At 48.0% G+C, this 20009-nt stretch overlaps 1 protein-coding gene across 1 annotated transcript in view; it reads left to right on the top strand.

Moving 5' to 3' along the window:
• Positions 1–20003, top strand: part of LOC117532486 (kinesin-like protein KIF20B) — a gene marked incomplete at both ends in the record, with an annotated part of 35579 nt that extends 15576 nt beyond the window's left edge. The window contains 6 exon segments of the mRNA XM_034195836.1: positions 1128–1231; positions 1311–1413; positions 3571–3634; positions 17648–17700; positions 17779–17862; positions 19893–20003. Coding sequence (XP_034051727.1) covers positions 1128–1231; positions 1311–1413; positions 3571–3634; positions 17648–17700; positions 17779–17862; positions 19893–20003 — 519 coding nt within the window.
• Positions 20004–20009: the final 6 nt, after the last annotated feature.

Genomic DNA, 20009 nt, shown 5'->3' with positions numbered 1-20009 from the left:
ACGTGTAACCGGGGTGAAAAGGGTGTTACATTTACTTAATTATGAATGTTGTTACATCAAGGCCGAACATTAGGATGAGCCCCAACGGTCAAACATGTTTTTTCCCCTCCCAGAGCTGCCAGCCCCCCAGATCTGGCGCCCTAGCCAAAAATCGGCCCTGCCAGTACATACAGTGGCAATGTCTCAAGATTTAGCAAAAATACACCTTTATTGAACATACAGTAACACAAATACCACGAATCCACATAACAAACAATCAAAAAGGAAAAAGGGTCGCCACTTATTATATCCTTTATTTAACCAGGTAAAAGACTCATTGAGATTAAAATCTCTTTTCCAACAGTGACCTGGCCAAGAGGGGCAGCATGTTCGAAGTTACACCAGATAACACACAGACGAACACAGCTGTAAAACACAAATCAAATGGCACATTAGCCAGTCAATAAACAAACTATTAAAATCATTCAAAACTGGCAACATTTCAAACGATTTTAGGATATACGAGCACTCATATCTACCAATGGTGTCGTGTCCTCTGTCCTTTAGGATGGACCTGAATTCCCCCACAGTGATTCCATCTGAGAGTTTCAGCTCCTTCTGCTCCCAGCTGTGGGGCAGCATGTTCTGTTCTCACTGTAGGAGCCAGCATCTGAATCACATCTTGGGAGCGCAGGCCAGACAGACTTTCTCTTGGACTCATATATGTGCAAATGGAGGAGGGAACCAGCCCAAGCAGAGATTTATAAATAAAATAAATGGTCTGTCTGCGAGCAGACAAAGATGGCCAATTAGCAGCAGCTAATATTATTATTTTAATTTTTTTTTAAATACAAAAAGCTGCGCCGCCGCTATTTGTATATAGGGGACACACCAGGTGAAATAAAGAAATACAATACAAAGAAATATAAAATGTTATTCAAATAAAGAAACTTTTAATCATCAAACGCACAGCAGCTACAATCTAAAGTGCCCGGCTCCTCCAACGTGTGTGTGTGGCGTGCTGGTTGACTCATGGCGCTGTGTGTATAATATTGCTGTGTATGTATAATAATATGCGTGTGTGTGTATAATAATGTTTGTGTATAATAATGTTTGTGTGTATAATAATATGTGTGTGTGTGTGTCAGGGTGACGGCGAAGCGGCGCTGCGCCTCCTCCTCGAGGCTCAGATCAGAGAGGAGGTCAGCTCTGAGTTCATGGAGCTCTATAACACGATGAAGAAGGACTACAGGTAAGGAGGTCATGTGACCAGAAACACCTGCAATCTGCACCTGTCTGTGTCAGGGTATAATTGTGTGTGTGTGTGTCAGCGAGCGACTGGAGAAGGAAAAGGAGCTGCTGGAGGAGCGAGCGGACAAGAGGGTGGAGATCCTGAAGAAGCTCGTCAGTAAAACCGTCAGCGCCGACAAAAAGGTGAGGAAACTCCAATGAATCTATCGTTGAGACTCGGGACTCGTTAAGACTGGGGACTCGTTGAGACTGGGGACTCGTTGAGACTCGGGACTCGTTAAGACTGGGGACTCGTTGAGACTGGGGACTCGTTGAGACTGGGGACTCGTTGAGACTGGGGACTCGTTGAGACTGGGGACTGGTTGAGACTCGGGACTGGTTGAGTCTCGGGACTCGTTGAGACTGGGGACTCGTTGAGACTGGGGACTCGTTGAGACTCGGGACTCGTTGAGACTGGGGACTCGTTGAGACTGGGGACTCGTTGAGAATGGGGACTCGTTGAGACTCGGGACTCGTTGAGACTCGGGACTGGTTGAGACTCGGGACTGGTTGAGACTCGGGACTCGTTGAGACTGGGGACTCGTTGAGACTGGGGACTCGTTGAGACTCTGGACTCGTTGAGACTCTGGACTGGTTGAGACTAGGGACTGGTTGAGAGGTTCCTATGTTTTGGTGCGGACTGCGTTCACACCAGCAATGAACCGCACCAGAATTCGCAAGCAAGCGCTCCGAGACCACCTATTTTAGCGGACCAGAGTCCGGTTGTTTAGTTCACTTCAGAGGTCTCGGATTGTGTTCACACCGACCCAAATGAACCGCACCAAGCGGCTAAACGCACCAGGGTTAGATTCAACCGGACTATACAAGGCAGGTGTGAACGGACCCTAAGACTCGGGACTGGTTGAGACTGGGGACTGGTTGAGACTGGAGACTGGTTGAGACTGGAGACTGGTTGAGACTCGGGACTGGTTGAGACTCGTTGAGACTCGGGACTGGTTGGTACTCGTTGAGACTGGAGACTGGTTGGGACTCGGGACTGGTTGAGACTCGGGACTGGTTGAGACTGGGGACTGGTTGAGACTGGGGACTGGTTGAGACTGGGGACTGGTTGAGACTCGGGACTGGTTGGGACTGGAGACTGGTTGAGACTGGGGACTGGTTGGGACTGGTTGAGACTCGGGACTGGTTGAGACTGGGGACTGGTTGAGACTGGGGAATCGTTGAGACTAGGGAATCGTTGAGACTGGGGACTGGTTGAGACTCAGCACTGGTTGAGACTGGGGACTGGTTAAGACTCGGGACTCGTTGAGACTGGGGACTGGTTGAGACTGGGGACTGGTTGAGACTGGGGAATCGTTGAGACTAGGGAATCGTTGAGACTGGGGACTGGTTGAGACTCAGCACTGGTTGAGACTGGGGACTGGTTAAGACTCGGGACTCGTTGAGACTGGGGACTGGTTGAGACTGGGGACTGGTTAAGACTGGGGACTGGTTAAGACTCGGGACTCGTTGAGACTCGGGACTGGTTGGTACTCGTTGAGACTGGAGACTGGTTGGGACTCGGGACTGGTTGAGACTCGGGACTGGTTGGGACTGGAGACTGGTTGGGACTGGTTGAGACTCGGGACTGGTTGAGACTGGGGACTGGTTGAGACTGGGGAATCGTTGAGACTAGGGAATCGTTGAGACTGGGGACTGGTTGAGACTCAGCACTGGTTGAGACTGGGGACTGGTTAAGACTCGGGACTCGTTGAGACTGGGGACTGGTTGAGACTCGGGACTGGTTGAGACTCGGTACTGGTTAAGACTCTGGACTCGTTGAGACTGGGGACTCGTTGGGACTGGTTGAGACTCAGCACTCGTTGAGACTGGGGACTGGTTAAGACTCTGGACTCGTTGAGACTGGGGACTCGTTGAGACTGGGGACTGGTTAAGACTCTGGACTCGTTGAGACTGGGGACTGGTTGAGACTCTGGACTGGTTGAGACTCGGTACTGGTTAAGACTCGGGACTCGTTGAGACTGGGGACTCGTTGAGACTGGGGACTGGTTTAGACTCAGCACTCGTTGAGACTGGGGACTCGTTGAGACTGGGGACTGGTTGAGACTGGGGACTGGTTGAGACTCGGCACTCGTTGGGACTGGTTAAGACTCGGGACTCGTTGAGACTCTGGACTGGTTGAGACTCGGGACTGGTTGAGACTGGGGACTCGTTGAGACTGGGGACTGGTTAATACTCAAGACTCGTTGAGACTGGGGACTCGTTGAAACTCGGGACTCGTTAAGACTCAGATTTCGTTAAGACTTTTTAGGATTAATTACTAATAAGACGTTGTGTCAGGAGCAGGCGGACATGTTGGAGACCGAAGACCTGGAGAAAATCAGAGAGGACGCACACACTGCAGGTACACGCACACACACACACACACACACACACACACACTGCAGGTACACATACACATATACACACACTGCAGGTACACACACACATACACACACTGCAGGTACACACACACACATATACACACACTGCAGGTACACACACACTAGTGCTGGGGGGAAACGATTATTTTGAAAACGATTAATCGGGCGATTATTTGATCGATTAGTCGACTAATCGAACGATTATTTTTCTGTTGTTCAATTCATAAAAAACGTAATGTAAAAAAAACGTAATGTAAAAAAAAATTTTTTCACGATACAGTGTCTCAGGGGATCTTAATATTTAATAACCTATTAATGTGTTAGATTAACGGGAATAATAGATTAACGGGAATAATCTCAGCTAACTGCCGATACAAACCATGTTTACCAAAACAAAACACAAGTCTCATAAGAAGCATCTAAATGACCCCTGAGCGAAAAATGCTAACGGACATTGGCACAGAACTCAAGATAAAAGTACCCTTATTACTTATCGTAGCTGCACTTACAATATATCCGATTAAAGCTGAGACTCCACAGATTATGTAGGTATATAGTATCATCACTGAGTGATCCGGACTCGTGACAGGCGAAGCAAATACAGTCATCACAACACGTACCTTCACAGAGCTTCTCGGAGCTTCTCGGGAGATCGTCTCACCACCGTAGCTGTCAATCTGATCAAAAGACGTGTTCAATGGCATTAAAATGAGAAAAAACGCGGCTGAATCGGTTAATCCATAGGTTTTTAACGTCTATGTATAAAAAAATTATTGAATTTATAATCCATAATTCCATTTTATGTAACAATCGGAGAGCAAATGCTAGCTGCTAATGGTAGCCACCACAGCTAGCTGCTGCTTCTGCTAGGCTATGCAGCAGTCTCAGTGAGATATAAATATATAAATATCTTTGCGTTTTGGACTAACTTTAAAATATTCCCATGCTTTTGAAGACCTGGGGCGAGATGTTTTCGTTTGAGGGCTTCGTGCGCAATCCTGTGAGGAGGAGGTGATAGCCGTTTCAGTCTCCATTGTGTTTGAAGTGCGATTGCGAACTGCTTGTTGCTTTGGGTGACCCACGTGTGTGTAGCGACGCGTCGACGCGGAAATATGTCGTCGACGATATTTTGAAGTCGACGTCGTCGACGCGTCGCTACAGCACTAACACACACACATATACACACACTGCAGGTACACACACACACACACACATATACACACAAATACACATACACTGCAGGTACACACACACACATACACACACTGCAGGTACACACACACACATATACACACAGCAGGTACACACACACACACATTTACACACAGCAGGTACACACTAGGGGTCGACCGATAATCGGCGTGGCCGATATTGCGCATTTGACTGATTATCGGTATCGGCCTTTTTTTTATCAAATTGCCGATTTACATTACATTGCATTTAGCTGACGCTTTTATCCAAAGCTTTAGAAAAGCCAGTCCTTTATTAGTATAAAAGTGCTTCGTTAATAGTTCTATCGCTCGAAGTGGAGTCGAAAGAGATGAGTTTTCAGTATGGAAGGTGTGTAAGCTATCTGCTGTCCTGATGTCAATGGGGAGCTCATTCCACCATCTTGGAGCCAGGACAGCAAACCCACGTGTTTTCGCCGTTGGGAACTTGGGTCCCCCTCGCAGCGAGGGCGCAACGAGTCGTTTGGTTGATGCAGAGCGTAGTGCACGCGCTGGGGTGTACGGTTTAACCATGTCCTGGATGTAGGAAGGGCCAGATCCATTCGCAGCATGGTAAGCAAGTACCAGTGTCTTGAAGTGGATTCTAGCAGTTACCGGAAGCCAGTGAAGGGAGCGGAGGAGCGGAGTGGTGTGGGAGACATTTAGGAAGGTTGAAGACCAGACGAGCCGCTGCATTCTGGATGAGCTGCAGAGGTCGGATGGCACATGCAGGTAGACCAGCCAGGAGGGAGTTGCAGTAGTCTAGGCGTGAGATGACGAGAGCCTGGACCAGAACCTGAGTCGCTTTCTGGGTCAGCTGGGGACGCATCCTCCTGATGTTGTAAAGCATGTATCTGCAGCAACGGGTTGTAGCAGCGATGTTTGCAGTGAAGGACAGGTTGTTATCTAGGGTCACACCCAGATTCCTTGCAGTCTGAGTCGGGGAAACAACTGAGGTGCCGATGTTGATTGTTAGGTCAAGAGTGGGACAATCTTTTCCCGGGAGGAAGAGCAGCTCAGTCTTGTCAAGGTTGAGCTTGAGGTGGTGAGCAGACATCCACTGAGAGATGTCAGCTAGACAAGCAGAGATGCGTGCGACGACCTGGGTCTCTGAGCGGGGAAAGGACAGAATTAATTGGGTGTCGTCAGCGTAGCAGTGGTATGAAAAACCATGCGGGCTAATGACTGATCCGAGCGAGTTTGTGTACAGGGAGAAGAGGAGGGGACCGAGAACAGAGCCCTGAGGGACCCCCGTAGTTAATTGACAAGGGTCGGGCTCAGACCCTCTCCAAGTCACCCTGTAGGTACGGTCTTTCAGGTATGAGGTGAGGAGGGAAAGTGCAGAGCCTGAAACTCCAAGTTTTTGGAGAGTGCGAAGGAGGATCTGATGATTCACCGTGTCGAATGCAGCAGACAGGTCCAACAGGATGATGACAGAGGAGAGGGATGCAGTTTTGGCAGTGTGCAGTTCCTCCGTGACAGCAATGAGAGCAGTTTCTGTGGAGTGACCTGCCTTGAAACCAGACTGGTGCGGATCCAGAAGGTTGTTCTGATGGAGATAACAGGAGAGTTGTTTAAAGACAGCGCGTTCAAGTGATTTAGACAGAAACGGGAGGAGAGAGACAGGCCTGTAGTTTATAACATCAGACGGGTTGAGAGTGGGTTTCTTTAGGAGAGGGTTCACTCTTGCCTCATTGAGACTGTTTGGAAAGTGACCAGAAGTTAGAGAAGTGTTGATGAAATGGGTGAGAAACGGTAGAATATCAGGAGCGATAGTCTGAAGGAGGTTTGAAGGGATAGGGTCCAGAGGACAGGTGGTAGGGCGGGCAGAGGTAATGAGGGTAAGAACCTCACTTGGAGAGAGAGGGGAAAAGGAGGTAAGTGTGTTGGTGGAAGGAGGGTCTGGTGACCCAGCGGTGAGTAAAGGTGAGTCAGAAAAAGAAGAGCGAATATCATCAACCTTTTTTTCAAAGTGGGTAACAAAGTCGCTTGACAGAAGTGAGGAGGGGGAAGGGGCTTTGGGGGGGTCCAGGAGGGTGGAGAAGATGGAGAATAGTTTTTTAGGATTGGAATAGGAAGATTGGATCTTATCTTGAAAGAAAGTGCTTTTTGCCTGAGAGATCGAAGCAGAGAAAGAGGAGAGGAGAGCCTGATAGGTTAGGAGGTCGTCACGGTGTTTGGATTTCCACCATTTCCGCTCTGCTGCCCTAAGGACGGTTCTATTAGCACGCAGTGCATCATTTAGCCAGGGAGCAGGAGGGGACTGACGAGCCTGCCGAGATGTCAGAGGACAGAGCGAGTCCAGAGTGGATGAGAGAGTAGAGAGGAGAGTTTCTGCAGCAGAGTTTGGAGGCAGGAGTTGGAACGAGTCAGAGGAAGGGAGGGCTGAGAGCACCGACGAGGCAAAGGTAGAGGGGGAGAGGGAGCGAAGGTTACGGCGGACAAGTGCAGGATGAGAAGAGATTAGTTTGTTATGTTTGGAAAGGGGGTAGAGAGAATGAAATGAAGAAGTGATCGGATGTGTGGAGCGGGTTTACAGAGAGGTTAGAAGTAGCGCAGTTCCTTGAGAATATGAGATCAAGGACATTGCCAGCTTTATGAGTCGGTGGGGATGGAGACAGTGAGAAAGCAAAGGCGGTTAACAGAGATGTTAGTTCGTCTATCTTCCCCGTCTGGAGGTTGAAGTCTCCGAGAAGTACAGCGGGAGGGCCAGTTTCAGGGATGAGTGAGAGGAGATTATCTAATTCCTCCAAGAAGTCCCCCAAGGCGCCTGGTGGACGGTAGAGAACAACAATGGTTAACTGTATAGGATGGGTTACTGTGACGGCATGGAATTCAAAGGTGTAAGGAGTGAAGTTAGGTAGCTTGAAGAGGGAAAAGCTCCATTTGGGAGAGAGCAGGAGACCAGTGCCACCTCCTCTGCCAGTGGGTCTGGGTGTATGGGAGAAGGAATATGCTGTGGAGAGAGCTGCTGGGGTGGATGTGTTGGATGGAGTAATCCAGGTCTCAGTGAGAGCAAGGAAATCCAGAGACTGCAGGGAGGCGTAGCCAGAGATGAAGTCAGCCTTAGGAACAGCTGACTGGCAGTTCCACAGGCCGCCTGAAACTAGATGTTGGATCTCAGTGGAGCACGTGGGATAGACGAGAGCAAGCCGGTTATATCGATTACGAGATACACGGGGCCAGTGATAATTGCGAGAAGACACATGAACAGGAATGGAGAAAATACACATGATTATAGCCTGAGGGGCTAAACAACCAAATAAAATAAAACAAAATAAAAACACCAGCGATACTTAGCTCAATCAGAGTAGGATTTGCCTCCTCTTTGCCTCCCTCGTGACTCCTGTAGGACTCTAATGTCTTTGTCAGTCTGTGACTCCCGCAGGACTCTAATGTCTTTGTCAGTCTTGACTCCTGTAGGACTCTAATGTCTTTGTCAGTCTTAGCCTGTCTGACGCTGAAGCTGACGCTCCAGGAAAGTGCTACCTAAAATGGACACCTGATTGCTGAGTTCTCACAGCTGTGGGGCCACGCCCCTTTAATTAGTTAACTCTGCAGCTGGAGGCCCTCAAAAGGAAATCGAGACTGGCTTCGTCCTGATTTCTTATTGTCTTTTAAGTCAATTACATTAAACCCTAAGTTATAAAGTTATGAGTTTAACCCTTAATACAGTTACACCTACTCAATAAAGCTCTTAGTATTCTACAAATGTTTAAATCAAAGTTAACCCTAGCAGTCAGTTAGTTCACTTTTAAGGTTTCCGTCAAATGACTTGTCCCAAGTTTCTGCCTGACCGATGCTGTAGCGGTTTTGAGTTTTAAAAAACACAATTCCAGTCAGATCAACTACAGAGCATTGATACAGAGTACACACACTGAAACAGAGAAGTCTACAAACACAGTGTTACTCACACAATTCTAGAAGTCACCAGTAGCTTTCTTGTCAAAAACGAGTTGCCGATAAAACTTTGGCTCTGATGCGGCCGTTTCTCTGGCTGCAGTCACCACTCTGTGTACACGAGCAATGTCCCGCCCACAGCGCTATCTGATAGGCTATTACTGAAGATTTTCCGGGCGGGAGCCAGAGAGGCGGGACCTTCTCAGATTACAGGCAGGTGCGAAAGAACGCAGACACAGACTGAAGCAAGCAGCAGCGCTGAGCGGCAGAGCCATACATGTGTTAAACCGAAGTTCAATAAACATCCCTATCCCCTATGCTGAAGTTGCACAAACACCACCATCTTATGATCCAATTCTATCAGTTTCCCAGTTACACAGGGACGCGGGAAGTCAGTCAGAGTTGGGGGTGCGTGCAGCGTCTCGCAGCGGAGTAACTGTGGAGGGGGGGAGGGGCTGCGAGTGGAGCCTCGCAGTTTTTCAGGTTGATATGTGAAGCTCATTAGCTAGCCAACATGTATCTAGCAAATGTTTAGCAACATATTAGAAGTGAGGCTCCTAGCCTAACGTTAGGTCTACTGTGATAGCCTCACTTGTAATAGTTTGCAAAACATTAGCTAGCACTAGTGTTTTGCAGTTGCTAGCAGCTTATTGGGATGTCATGCTAGATAGACAGATATAATAAATGAAGCATTATTGTTAGTTAAGCGTGTCAGCCTGCAGCCCCACTTCTTGTCTCTCTCTCTAACTCATTAGAAAAAGGACACAGAGAGGAAACCAGTTGTAAGATGTTTAAAAGTTCATTAAACATAATATATGCTTAAATGCATTTCAAAGAAGTCGTGTTGAGTTGTGTTGAGTTTGTGTTATTCTACATTTTGACACCAAGATTTTCTGATTTTACTGCAAATGTATATCGGTTCCAAATATCGGTTATCGGTCTCCTTGATTACTAATAATCGGTATCGGCCTTGAAAAAGCCATATCGGTCGATCCCTAGTACACACACACACTGCAGGTACACACACACACACACACACACACACACACACACACACTGCAGGTACACACACACACACACACACACACACACACTGCAGGTACACACACACACACACACACACTGCAGGTACACACACACACACATACACACACTGCAGGTACACACACACACACATACACACACTGCATGGCGGTGTTGCAATCTACACTGCTGAGAAGCCGTTGTGTCCTCATGAGCTCCTTCTCTGGATCTGGCCGTTTCTAAAGTCTGATGTCATCACGCTGCAGCATGCGCTTCTTGATTCTGCTTTGAACAGGAAGGAAACCAAAGCAATGCTCTTTGCTCCCAAGTCAGCGTCCTCTTGCCTCCACTGACACCCTCGATGGCGTCTGTTGAGTTTGACGATACCTACAAATATCTGGGCTTTTGGTTGGACAGTAATCTGAACTTCAAACACCACATTGAAGTTCTATCAAAGAAACAGACTTAAACGTTGTTTTTCAACTTCTTCCCGTAAAAGGTTGGTCTCTGGATTATTCCTGTCCCAGCTGGACTACGGTGATCCATCTATAGATGAGCCTGTCCCTCTGTCCCAGCTGGACTACGGTGATCCATCTATAGATGAGCCTGTCCCTCTGTCCCAGCTGGACTACGGTGATCCATCTATAGATGAGCCTGTCCCTCTGTCCCAGCTGGACTACAGTGATCCATCTATAGATGAGCCTGTCCCTCTGTCCCAGCTGGACTACGGTGATCCATCTATAGACGAGCCTACCGTCCTCTGTCCCAGCTGGACTACGGTGATCCATCTATAGATGAGCCTGTCCCTCTGTCCCAGCTGGACTACGGTGATCCATCTATAGATGAGCCTGTCCCTCTGTCCCAGCTGGACTACGGTGATCCATCTATAGATGAGCCTGTCCCTCTGTCCCAGCTGGACTACGGTGATCCATCTATAGATGAGCCTGTCCCTCTGTCCCAGCTGGACTACAGTGATCCATCTATAGATGAGCCTGTCCCTCTGTCCCAGCTGGACTACGGTGATCCATCTATAGACGAGCCTGTTCCTCTGTCCCAGCTGGACTACGGTGATCCATCTATAGACGAGCCTGTCCCTCTGTCCCAGCTGGACTACGGTGATCCATCTATAGATGAGCCTGTCCCTCTGTCCCAGCTGGACTACGGTGATCCATCTATAGATGAGCCTGTCCCTCTGTCCCAGCTGGACTACGGTGATCCATCTATAGATGAGCCTGTCCCTCTGTCCCAGCTGGACTACGGTGATCCATCTATAGATGAGCCTGTCCCCTCTCTCCCAGCTGGACTACGGTGATCCATCTATAGATGAGCCTGTCCCTCTCTCCAGCTGGACTACGGTGATCCATCTATAGATGAGCTGTCCCCTCTCCAGCTGGACTAGGTGATCCATCTATAGATGAGCCTGTCCCTCTGTCCCAGCTGGACTACAGTGATCCATCTATAGATGAGCCTGTCCCTCTGTCCCAGCTGGACTACGGTGATCCATCTATAGATGAGCCTGTCCCTCTGTCCCAGCTGGACTACGGTGATCCATCTATAGATGAGCCTGTCCCTCTGTCCCAGCTGGACTACGGTGATCCATCTATAGATGAGCCTGTCCCTCTGTCCCAGCTGGACTATGGTGATCCATCTATAGATGAGCCTGTCCCTCTGTCCCAGCTGGACTATGGTGATCCATCTATAGATGTGCCTGTCCCTCTGTCCCAGCTGGACTACGGTGATCCATCTATAGATGAGCCTGTCCCTCTGTCCCAGCTGGACTACGGTGATCCATCTATAGATGAGCCTGTTCCTCTGTCCCAGCTGGACTACGGTGATCCATCTATAGATGTGCCTGTCCCTCTGTCCCAGCTGGACTACGGTGATCCATCTATAGATGAGCCTGTCCCAGCTGGACTACGGTGATCCATCTATAGATGAGCCTGTCCCTCTGTCCCAGCTGGACTACGGTGATCCATCTATAGATGAGCCTGGTCCCTCTGTCCCAGCTGGACTACGGTGATCCATCTATAGATGAGCCTGTCCCTCTGTCCCAGCTGGACTACGGTTGATCCATCTATAGATGAGCCTGTCCCTCTGTCCCAGCTGGACTACGGTGATCCATCTATAGATGAGCCTGTCCCTCTGTCCCAGCTGGACTACGGTGATCCATCTATAGATGATGCCTGTCCCTCTGTCCCAGCTGGACTACGGGTGATCCATCTAATAGATGTGCCTGTCCCTCTGTCCCAGCTGGACTACGGTGATCCATCTATAGATGAGCCTGTCCCTCTGTCCCAGCTGGACTACGGTGATCCATCTATAGATGAGCCTGTTCCTCTGTCCCAGCTGGACTACGGTGATCCATCTATAGATGAGCCTGTCCCTCTCTCCCAGCTGGACTACGGTGATCCATCTATAGATGAGCCTGTCCCTCTGTCCCAGCTGGACTACGGTGATCCATCTATAGATGTGCCTGTCCCTCTCTCCCAGCTGGACTACGGTGATCCATCTATAGATGTGCCTGTCCCTCTCTCCCAGCTGGACTACGGTGATCCATCTATAGATGAGCCTGTCCCTCTGTCCCAGCTGGACTACGGTGATCCATCTATAGATGTGCCTGTCCCTCTGTCCCAGCTGGACTACAGTGATCCATCTATAGATGAGCCTGTCCCTCTGTCCCAGCTGGACTACAGTGATCCATCTATAGATGAGCCTGTCCCTCTGTCCCAGCTGGACTACGGTGATCCATCTATAGATGAGCCTGTCCCTCTGTCCCAGCTGGACTACGGTGATCCATCTATAGATGAGCCTGTCCCAGCTGGACTACGGTGATCCATCTATAGATGAGCCTGTCCCTCTGTCCCAGCTGGACTACGGTGATCCATCTATAGATGTGCCTGTCCCTCTGTCCCAGCTGGACTACGGTGATCCATCTATAGATGAGCCTGTCCCTCTCTCCCAGCTGGACTATGGTGATCCATCTATAGATGAGCCTGTCCCTCTCTCCCAGCTGGACTACGGTGATCCATCTATAGATGAGCCTGTCCCAGCTGGACTACGGTGATCCATCTATAGATGAGCCTGTCCCTCTGTCCCAGCTGGACTACGGTGATCCATCTATAGATGAGCCTGTCCCTCTGTCCCAGCTGGACTACGGTGATCCATCTATAGATGAGCCTGTCCCCTCTGTCCCAGCTGGACTACGGTGATCCATCTATAGATGAGCCTGTCCCTCTGTCCCAGCTGGACTACGGTGATCCATCTATAGATGAGCCTGTCCCTCTGTCCCAGCTGGACTACGGTGATCCATCTATAGATGAGCCTGTCCCTCTGTCCCAGCTGGACTACGGTGATCCATCTATAGATGAGCCTGTCCCTCTGTCCCAGCTGGACTATGGTGATCCATCTATAGATGAGCCTGTCCCTCTGTCCCAGCTGGACTACGGTGATCCATCTATAGATGCTGTAAAGTGTATTATCTCTTCATTTTCCACACGGCATCTATTGCACGTCTGTCCGTCCTGGGAGAGGGATCCCTCCTCTGTTGCTCTCCCTGAGGTTTCTCCCATTTTTTTCCCTTAAACTGTGGGTTTTCTCTGGAAGTTTTTCCTTGTACGATGTGAGGGTCTAATGACAGAGGGTGTCGTTTTTCTCATACTGATATTCTGAACAATCTGTGCTGTTGTATTTGCTGTAAAGTGTCTCTACTGTAGGCTAATTTTATTATATGTACAGCACTTTGGCTCGACCAAAAATCGTTTATAAATGTGCTATATAAATAAAACTTGATTTGATTTGATGTGCCTGTCCCTCTGTTTGGGCCCAACCTGACCCACTCTACCATGCTGCACTGCGTTGTATCAGATGCACCCTATACAGGACTCATCATTGCTGGATGGTCCTCACTTAGTGTGCGCAGGATGCAGCCTTGGTTTTTATTCATGTATAAAGCCATTTCAGGAAAGCTTCCTCTGCACATATGAGCCAGATCTGCTCCAGTTTGTGACTCTCACAGCCTCAGACCCAGTGCCTGGATACGGGTCCAGGTGCCTGGATACGGGTCCAGGTGCCTGGATACGGGTCCAGGTTCCTGCTGTGCGGACTGAGGCTGGAGAAAGGAGTCTTTTTCATTCTGGTCCTTGGTCTTGGTACGACCTTCAATCACGCCTCAAACTGAGGGCACTCGTCTCAATAGCATTAGATCAGGGGTTCTCAAAGTTTTGATGAGTGAGGGCCAATTTAGGTACCCAATATTGGATTGAGGGCCGCCCAAGAAAAAACGGAACACAAAATAATTCCAAAACAAATCCTTTCTTTATTGTAGTAACTAGGGATGCACGATATTGGTTTTTGAAACCGATACCGATAACTTCCTGCTTCTCAAGACCAATACCGATAACCGATAATAAAAAAATCTTTACGCCACTAATTATTTTAACGCGATTAACGCATGTGATTGCACATGATTGCAGCGTTCAGGCAGCTCCGGTTCGAGCATATGCCTTGAGTTGCGTCACAGCCAGGCATGAGTTAGGGAGCACTGGATTTGTGAAAAACTCCCCTCTTCCTAAACCACTAATAGTATACCACAGTACTAGCAAAACGGGAGGAGCCGAGTGAAAAACAAGCGCCCCTCATCCCAATCCACCCACACCGCAGTATTTTTTTTTCTTTTTTTTTACCCAAAAAATATATTGTATATTATCGGGTCTATTAATACTGGTATCGGGTTTATCGGGATGACGTCATAATTCCTAAGATCGGATACTCGTGCATCCCTAGTACTAACCAATTACCGCAACTCGCGAGATGCATAGTTGCCATGCAACCAGTAGTCTAGCAAACTTTCCACAAGCTGTCATTCATAATTTAGGAATGACAACCCAGGGGGCTCAGTTTTACCATTCTTAACCCTCTGGAGTCTAAGGGTATTTCCTCGATTTTTAGATGTTTTCTTAAATCACCTTTTAAATGTATTTCCTCTAACATGGCACCCCATGTGTTCAATATCAAAATGTTCAGGACAATCTCTGGTCTTGCTATATATGCATATTGCTCACCTTAGAGCACTGTGTTAAGTAGCTCAAAAGCTTAAAATGTGAAATCCGATTTTTGGAAAATCTTCAAAACTCTTGTGAAAACACAAATGTACTCATGTGATCGAATTGTTTTGGTGTTTTAGATTTGGTTACCAAAGTCCTAGGATCACAAAAGCAGTGAAATATTTGAATTACACTGTATATACATGTGTTATTCATGTCTAAAATTAAAAAAATTCAATTCAAATTTTGAGTAAAACAGGTGTTTATCACTCTACTTTCACCACAGCAGGGACTGAGATACATCAGGACTGAATAATGACTTAATATTACATACCAAGGTTCATGTGATGTGTACAAATACAAATTGAGCATTCAACCTTTTTTTTTCAACCAACAATTTATTATAAATATGTTTTTTTCAACCAATTATTTATATAAATATAAGAAACTGGAAAATCTAACTATTTACAATATTGAACATCAGAACTTTCAACCAACTATTCATTATAAATGTCAAGACAGTGTCAAGGTCTTTGTCTGTCTTCCAAGACAGTGGGTCTGGCTGCTGTGTAGGTGGGGGGTGATGGTGCATGGGCTGCTGTGTAGGTGGGGTGTACAAGTGCTATACGAGACCTTCACGAGACCTCCTTGCTGGCTGGGTTGAAGGTGATGGCTGTGGTGGAGCCTTTGTGCTGAGGTGTATCTTGACCTGGTGGCAGCCGCAGATGGAGGCAGCTGTAGTGATGCTGGTCTGCTGGTCCTTGGTGGTGATGGCTCTGGTGAACGCCCTTGAGCCACAGTAGATCTTGACCTGGGGGCCGGCACAGATGGATGTTGTGGCTGCTGGATAAACGCCGCCTGTGTAGGACAATAATTACAACTAATTTAATTGAAATAAAGTTCAAGTAAAATGTTGCTCAAGCACAAATAATAATGCACACATACAAATAAAGTTTGGGAGGTTGCAGAAGGAGTCTCTCTCGATCTCTCTTTCTCACACACACACACACACAGGTATTTCCAGTTACTTTACATTCAGTATAAAATCACAGACACACATATACATAGGCTACATCTGATTACAAAGTCTCATCTGTACAGGATGGTAAAATAATAACAGGCACACATATAAATAAATCTATGACAAAGTCTCATCTGTACAGAACAGTATGATAAAATAATCGATGGCAAAAACATGTCACTGTAAATGTCTCCGTTGTGGGACGAATGCATGATTAATTGAATCATCTACACGTAATCTCACTTTTACACACCAGAATAACGTTAACACAGAGTAAACGTTTGCTAATGGAGAGTCTATTTTGTCCCAAGAAAAAGTTCATGACTATCGATAAAAAATATATATCAATAAACCTATTGTTAATTTTCGCGGTATTCCCCACACATTGCCAGTACACTATTACTGTAATATTTACACCTACCCATGTCCAAATGGATCCTTGTTGTTGTCTTTGTATTCTTCTTCTTCAGAAGAGTGGAAGACTTCAGGTTCTGAGGCTCTATCTTCACTGTTGCTAGCGAAAAAAATCTCTAGCGAAGTAGGCAACTGTAAAGTTTTTTTTAGCCATTTTCTCTGGCTCTCTCTCTCTCCTCACAGACGTAAACTGATGGGAGACACATGGTTTATGTTTTGTTTACTTGGTGGGTAGGTCCTTATTGATTTCTCGATGTCCATTGGTCATTTCAGACCATGAGGGCTGCCGGCCGAGATTTCCTTGACGGACACACAAATCCACCAATCCCACACAGTGTAAAGTCAAGCTGCTTTGAGCGGCCATATTAGCTGCTGTGCCCTGGTTACAGTCTCACAGGAGATACCGCTGGAAAGCTACTCTTCCAGCGATTCCGCAGATATCTGAATCATATTTCTACTCCTTATAATCGAAAATATATGATTAATTACGTAAAATTATGCGCACCTGGACGCACTGGCGGATTCCAGAGGGTTTTAAATTCCATTCTAATTCTTACTAGATACAACCATGGAGGATTAAAATATCACGCATGCATTTCAGCGTGTCACATTAACTATCGCGGGCAGCCAGAAACATTTCCGAGGGCCGCCATTGGCCCGCGGGCCGCACTTTGAGAACCCCTGCATTAGATGGAAGTTGTCTGAGGTCCTTCCCTCCAGCTGCTCTTGCAGTGATAAGCAGCACCTTTCTGACTGTCCTCTGTGCTCAATGTAGGGACTGCTTTCCCTCTGGTGTTTTCTGTTCTCTGTGTTCTGTGTCACGTTGCTGCCTTCTGGGCCAGCGCAGCTTTGAACATGAGATTCTATCACACACACACACTGCAGGTACATACACACACTGCAGGTACACACACACACACACTGCAGGTACACACACTGCAGGTACACACACACACACTGTAGCTACAACACACACACACTGCAGGTACACACACACACTGCAGGTACACACACACACACTGTAGCTACACACACACACACTGCAGGTACACACACACACACACACACTGCAGGTACACACACTGCAGGTACACACACACACACTGTAGCTACACACACACACACTGCAGGTACACACACACACTGCAGGTACACACACACACACTGCAGGTACACACACACACACACACTGCAGGTACACACACACACACACACTGCAGGTACACACACTGCAGGTACACACACACACACTGTAGCTACACACACACACACTGCAGGTACACACACACACTGCAGGTACACACATACACACACACACTGCAGGTACACACACACTCTAGTTTCTGAGTGTTTGATGCAGCGCTGACCTTTGACCTTACCCCTCAGAGCTGGAGGCGCTGCAATTGGAGAACCAGCGATCACATGACCAGCTGCAGGAGGTACGGCTGTCTTCTTCTGTGGTGTTTCTGCTCTGTTAACGTATCACAGGCAGTTTAAATAAAGTTTTCTGTGTACAGAGAGTGTTGGAGCTGATGGAGCTCAGCGAGCAGAAAGATGATGTCATCAACAAGCTGCAGAGCGCCATGGAGGACCAGAGAAACGTAAACAGCCCGATTACCTGAACGTTTGTGTACCTGAACGTCCCTCTGAGGATGCTCTGAAGGATGCTCTGAATGTTCCTCTGAGGATGCTCTGAGGATGCTCTGAATGTTCCTCTGAGGATGCTCTGAGGATGCTCTGAGTGTTCCTCTGAGGATGCTCTGAATGTTCCTCTGAGGATGCTCTGAATGTTCCTCTGAGGATGCTCTGAATGTTCCTCTGAGGATGCTCTGAGTGTTCCTCTGAGGATGCTCTGAGTGTTCCTCTGAGGATGCTCTGAATGTTCCTCTGAGGATGCTCTGAGTGTTCCTCTGAGGATGCTCTGAGTGTTCCTCTGAGGATGCTCTGAGTGTTCCTCTGAGGATGCTCTGAGTGTTCCTCTGAGGATGCTCTGAGTGTTCCTCTGAGGATGCTCTGAGTGTTCCTCTGAGGATGCTCTGAATGTTCCTCTGAGGATGCTCTGAATGTTCCTCTGAGGATGCTCTGAGTGTTCCTCTGAGGATGCTCTGAGTGTTCCTCTGAGGATGCTCTGAGTGTTCCTCTGAGGATGCTCTGAGGATGCTCTGAGTGTTCCTCTGAGGATGCTCTGAATGTTCCTCTGAGGATGCTCTGAGTGTTCCTCTGAGGATGCTCTGAGTGTTCCTCTGAGGATGCTCTGAATGTTCCTCTGAGGATGCTCTGAGTGTTCCTCTGAGGATGCTCTGAGTGTTCCTCTGAGGATGCTCTGAATGTTCCTCTGAGGATGCTCTGAGTGTTCCTCTGAGGATGCTCTGAATGTTCCTCTGAGGATGCTCTGAGTGTTCCTCTGAGGATGCTCTGAGTGTTCCTCTGAGGATGCTCTGAGTGTTCCTCTGAGGATGCTCTGAGTGTTCCTCTGAGGATGCTCTGAATGTTCCTCTGAGGATGCTCTGAGTGTTCCTCTGAGGATGCTCTGAGTGTTCCTCTGAGGATGCTCTGAATGTTCCTCTGAGGATGCTCTGAATGTTCCTCTGAGGATGCTCTGAGTGTTCCTCTGAGGATGCTCTGAGTGTTCCTCTGAGGATGCTCTGAGTGTTCCTCTGAGGATGCTCTGAGTGTTCCTCTGAGGATGCTCTGAATGTTCCTCTGAGGATGCTCTGAGTGTTCCTCTGAGGATGCTCTGAGTGTTCCTCTGAGGATGCTCTGAATGTTCCTCTGAGGATGCTCTGAATGTTCCTCTGAGGATGCTCTGAGTGTTCCTCTGAGGATGCACTGAATGTTCCTCTGAGGATGCTCTGAGTGTTCCTCTGAGGATGCTCTGAGGATGCTCTGAGTGTTCCTCTGAGGATGCACTGAATGTTCCTCTGAGGATGCTCTGAGTGTTCCTCTGAGGATGCTCTGAGTGTTCCTCTGAGGATGCTCTGAGTGTTCCTCTGAGGATGCTCTGAGGATGCTCTGAATGTTCCTCTGAGGATGCTCTGAATGTTCCTCTGAGGATGCTCTGAGTGTTCCTCTGAGGATGCTCTGAGTGTTCCTCTGAGGATGCTCTGAATGTTCCTCTGAGGATGCTCTGAGTGTTCCTCTGAGGATGCTCTGAGTGTTCCTCTGAGGATGCTCTGAGTGTTCCTCTGAGGATGCTCTGAGTGTTCCTCTGAGGATGCTCTGAAGTGTTCCTCTGAGGATGCTCTGAGTGTTCCTCTGAGGATGCTCTGGAGTGTTTCCTCTGAGGTTGCTCTGAGTGTTCCTCTGAGGATGCTCTGAGTGTTCCTCTGAGGATGCTCTGAGTGTTCCTCTGAGGATGCTCTGAATGTTCCTCTGAGGATGCTCTGAGTGTTCCTCTGAGGATGCTCTGAGTGTTCCTCTGAGGATGCTCTGAGTGTTCCTCTGAGGATGCTCTGAATATTCCTCTGAGGATGCTCTGAATGTTCCTCTGAGGATGCTCTGAGTGTTCCTCTGAGGATGCTCTGAATGTTCCTCTGAGGATGCTCTGAATGTTCCTCTGAGGATGCTCTGAGTGTTCCTCTGAGGATGCTCTGAATATTCCTCTGAGGATGCTCTGAATGTTCCTCAAAGGGATGCGCTGATGGAGGAGGAGCAGAGCAGGAAAAACCAGCGAGAGGAGGAGAGGCGACCAGCGAAGAAGAGAGGTGAGGATGCATCCTCTGCAGCATTTCATTTATGTTTATTGTGA

This window comes from Gymnodraco acuticeps, unplaced genomic scaffold (genome assembly GCF_902827175.1).
Source record: "Gymnodraco acuticeps unplaced genomic scaffold, fGymAcu1.1, whole genome shotgun sequence".
Classification (NCBI taxonomy): Eukaryota; Metazoa; Chordata; class Actinopteri; order Perciformes; family Bathydraconidae; genus Gymnodraco; species Gymnodraco acuticeps.
The sequence above is the reverse complement of the archived record's forward strand: the minus strand, read 5'-3'. Positions and strand labels throughout refer to the sequence as shown.